At 42.1% G+C, this 4,990-nt stretch overlaps 1 protein-coding gene across 1 annotated transcript in view; it reads right to left on the reverse strand.

The window, feature by feature from the left end:
- Pmar_PMAR021896 (hypothetical protein) overlaps nt 1–1,300 on the reverse strand; it is a gene marked incomplete at both ends in the record, with an annotated part of 2,747 nt that extends 1,447 nt beyond the window's left edge. The window contains 2 exons of the mRNA XM_002769674.1: nt 518–644; nt 1,109–1,300. Coding sequence (XP_002769720.1) covers nt 518–644; nt 1,109–1,300 — 319 coding nt within the window. The remainder of the gene's footprint in view (nt 1–517; nt 645–1,108) is intronic.
- Between the last annotated feature and the right edge of the window lie 3,690 nt (nt 1,301–4,990).

Raw genomic sequence — 4,990 nt, forward strand, 5'->3', positions numbered from 1 at the left:
TCACCAAGTTTTACGCCACTTCACGTAAAACGGGTTTTGAAAGTCCAACGAATCCATCACCAATACAACCAGTGTGGGAAAATATGCATATGAACAACTACCGACGATATGAAATTTTTGAGGAAATTTCGGGAAATTCTTATTGGTTTCTGTACTTGCCCTTTCCTACTTCATATATAAACTCCTATAATAAGTGAGAAAAGCGAACATATATTCCAACATCAAATACAACTGGCCGAAACCTCATTTTAAACGTGGACTTTCAACACGTGTTAATTTCGAGTCGAACCATCGTGACGAGCGGAGACTGAGTTATCAAAACGCCATTCGTGAGATTTCAACTCCGTACAATAGCAATCTATATTGAATACTATATTGGAGTTTCACAATCTGTTTTACGTGAAGCGGCGTGATACTTCGTGAAAAACGCGATATTCGCGGTCATATGTTTTTCACTAGTGTTTTTCATATCACTAGGGTGCAACTTCATTACATATAAAGGACAGTAAAGTACTACCAAAGAAATCATCCCAGCTCTGAAGGCGTATCAAACCCAGAGGGTTCATGCCCACGGTTTTCCTCTGATTTTCAACGTGGTCCATGAGAACTGTCGCATTCCGACGAGATGAACCGTTCAGGAGTATCTACAGTGAAATATGCCAGGTTGGAATTTATGCATATAATGAAGTTTCACACTAGTGAGAAACTTATTTCACGACTACTGCATATCACCGCGAATATCGCGTTTTTCACGATGTTTTACGCCACTCCACGTAAAACGGGTGACTCTCAAATAAACATGTACATATACTAGGATGACTCGCGTCGAAATGTACATGAGAAATTCGAAATTTTGAAAATTGAATTTTCGTAATTGTAAATACATTGGAAATTTCGTTTCCTATGCACAGTGCAGAAAATTTCAAATTTTTTGAATTTCGGAAATCAGTTCATCAGTGTAGGAATATATGCACATGGTTAACTACGTGTGTTGGTGACAATATAAAAATTCTGAGAGGAAAATTTTAGCAAATTCTCTGCACACTTCTACCAGACTTCGTATATGAACTCCTAAGCTCAGCTGAGGGAGCCTCCAACACGACATCACCTCGATAGTCTTCCACCCAGCAAGGTAGTTACCAATAAAGGAAAGGCTACTCTCGGCACTTTGCTGACCGGTCCTAGTTCTTCTCGTATTAGAATTACTACTGCTGCTACTATTGATACCACCACCCACGTATTGAAGTGGAGTGCCGTTTTTCACGACTTCTTGGAATTTACGAAAGATATTCGAAGCCATATGAAAAATAACCGTTGACACCAATCTGGGAATAGAAGGTTTCATATTAGCGCGCGCCCGCGTGATCGATATCTCTCAAATGGCGGTGATGGTCGTTGAGACTGAGTTGAAAAGACTCAGATTTCGCCAAACTTAGCCGAAGCTGAATTGTGTGGGATGCGGTACACTCTCACCCTCAAGCGGAAAACGCGTACTCGTACCGATTCTTGGGCCGACGGCGTGTAAATGATAATGATGATAATAAACACCGCTCCGTTGGATACACCATTTCTTACACTGTCTCCACTGTTTCGTGTATCTTTATAACAATCCCATGGCAAGACTCACTAGTGCTGCTAAGTATCTTCAATGAGATTACGATATACTCTTGATGAAGATTCTTCATCAAGAGTATATCGTAATCTCACTACTGATGCAGGTTTGTATTCTGCACTAAATTAGTACTACTAAATTAGTAGTACTAATCTTCTACCTCCCTATGGCCGGCTCAGCCTTGTGAACCTCTAGTGGCGACAACGATGAGCGTGAAACACCATTAAACTTATGGTGATGGGACTCTCATCCTCATAACTCTAATGGTGAGAATCATCCTAAACTGGTGTTTCCTCGTGGACAAGGGTGTGAACATGGAGTACTGGCAGAGCATCGGCAAGACTGCCTCAGATGTGCGAAGCCACGGCATAGAGCAAGTGGATGCATCTTCACGTACCCGTACTCACGCTGCTTCTTACTCGAGTCTTTCCGACGTCGCTTCAAACGTGTATGATTTAGTTTTCCACTCGAAAGATATCAGTTCATGTAGATCTTATGGAGGTTTGAGTCCAAGAACCCGAATATTTGACGAGAAACTCTAGTTTTTACGACTTGCCTAAGAATCAAATTTCAGAATGAAAATGTCACTCAGCAGTCATCCATGTGACTTGCATGATGAGTGGATCTCCGACGCCAAACGGTAGTGTGGCGTCATCCGAATAGTCAGGAAATGATGGCATACTGAAAAATGTCAGGAATAGATAGGGAATATTCTCAAACAGAATAGTGTTACTGCTTTGCCCATTGTGATAACATCAAACTGGATATAATTGCAGGGAATCATATGATAATACCCTATTGCTGGGTTATCGTATACCCCTTATTGTCAGCATTTTATAATACATTATCAAAATATCATATTACTAGTAATATTTTTCAAATACGATATCAATTTATTTAGTATAATAATGCCTTTACGATGTTCACTCAATCGATGTAGACTATCATCATCATAAGCTTAGCTAGGGTGTTCCTTCACTCGAGAGCTACGAGGGATTGGGACAGCGATAATGATGATGCACCAGCATATTCCAATATAGAGTTTCATGCACGTCCTCATGGACTGACCAGGCTCGCACTGTTCTTACTTAGTGCGATGTTAAAGCCCAGTAATCCCGACTAGTTTTCTCCTCTTCTTGTTGGTATGTATGATAATGAAGGACATGACTATGGTATTGATGATAATAGTCCATTTCCTTGAATCTTATGAACGGGTTTGACTAGTCTCATCATTTCAATGTTCGGGATGATGATACTAGTCAAACCCGTTCCAACACTGCTTCTCTGCTGATCTTTCCATGCAATCCCTAGATACTCCAGGTTGTCTGTGCTATTTTGCTAACGTGAAATGCTATTAGTTGATAACCATTTGATCATCACCTGTTGGGCTGCTGTTCGACACCACAGATCCCGTTGGCTCAGACTTATAGCACTAGACAGAGCGTTACTCCAACAGCAACAGTACAACCTCCTACCAGCCATAGCTAGTAGGGACAGATTGGGCAGCCGGATACCACAGCACACAACTATTGGACGATAGAGTGATCGCATCGTTACTTTGTGATGGTACTCGCGTTCATGAATCACCATGAACGCAGTTATGTTACTCGTTATCGTGATGTTATACGCCATCCCAATATCACTGATATCGGCGATATTGGGTTTCGTCCCCGTATTTCGACATGATCATTTCGAGTTGTTTGACTTTCCACTTGGGAAATGCGTAGTAGGTTGGTGAGCACGGATGAGATCAGGAGGCACGGCAAGGAGACTGTTGGCTTCTTACACAGGTAAACGTTTTAATAACAAAAACGACTGCATGTCAACTTGATTTTTCGCCCAAATTTTTGATAACTTACCCATTTTTTGGAAAAAATGCCCATTTTTGCTTAGTTTTTTACCGATTGGTTTCAATTAATTCCGAAAATTTTAATAAAATTGCAAGAACTTACTGATTCGACCAACGATGTTAGTTTTGGGCACACGAGATGCACCCGAGACTGACGTATTAATCTCAACGCGAGTCGCATTGCACGAACGCAAGTACGTTTGCAATCACCGACTACTTTGCGGTTCACACTGCTACCGCCTGGCATGTGAGGCGCAGGTTCGCAAAGGTCCGGCCTGTCCGTTTCTGCTGAAATGGTGTGGCAGTGTCCGTTCTTGAGAAGTTTCAATGATTACTAGTAGTATTAGAATTACTAGTGTTTACTACAGAATACTATGGGCTCATTGTTTGGTTTCTTCAGCCGAGCTCAGGAATTTCCGCACTAATTATGGTGCAAATTCACACGTTCAAGTGTAAAACGTTCAACGAGAGTTTACTCGCTTTTTACAATACGCGTAATACACCATGTTCCCGCACTACGCGTAGTTGCCCATGTACATATATTCCCACACTACGCGTAGGTGCCCATGTACATATATTCCCGCACTACGCGTAGTTGCCCATGTACATATATTCCCACACTACGCGTAGGTGCCCATGTACATATATTCCCACACTACGCGTAGGTGCCCATGTACATATATTCCCGCACTACGCGTAGTTGCCCATGTACATATATTCCCACACTACGCGTAGGTGCCCATGTACATATATTCCCGCACTACGCGTAGTTGCCCATGTACATATTCTCCCACGCTACTGTAAGCCATTCTTAGATCCTTCGTTGAGCCCAGGAAGGAACTCGATCGAAGCGTGGCCGCGCACGACTCGATTGCACGTCCTGGAGATTTAGGTGAATTACGGTATGAGTTTAATCCGCAATTTATCATAAGTCATAAGGAGTATTGCCTCGTCTCGGCCGAACCTGGTCGGAAGTTTTATCCACGGTCGAGACGAACATCATTCCTTGTATCGACAGCGAAGAGCTGGAGGGACCATGGACCATCCAAACGAGTGAGTGTATTAGGCTTGCGGAGTATTACTCGAAATACATTGTGTGTGAATTTGCAAATGTGAAGAATGTTTGTTTTCTATTCTGGGATTGATGATAGTGAACAACTTGTCGCTATCATAGTCTCGAAAGTTACTTTTACAACATCATATGTTCATAGCATGTTTCAGATCGACTCTTATTAATCTCGGAAAATAGCGCACATTTGCATCATATCAAATTTACACACATTGTATATGTGTAGGCATGCCCGCGATTCTATCCGAGCCTATCATCAACAGCATGGGCGCTGTTGGGCTACAGTGGGCTTCCTGCCCGGTAAGTATTCGACTGTTTCATACTTCTTGCTGGAATTCGACAAGAGTCGTTAACTCGAGATTCTCAGCTTAAAATCAATACCGTAATCATAAAGCATACGCTTGCCTACAGTGCGAACCAAACAGTTATGCATATCTAGATTTCCGAGATGGCTTTCTTC

Source organism: Perkinsus marinus, assembly GCF_000006405.1.
Source record: "Perkinsus marinus ATCC 50983 genomic scaffold scf_1104296965000, whole genome shotgun sequence".
NCBI lineage: Eukaryota > Perkinsozoa > Perkinsida > Perkinsidae > Perkinsus > Perkinsus marinus.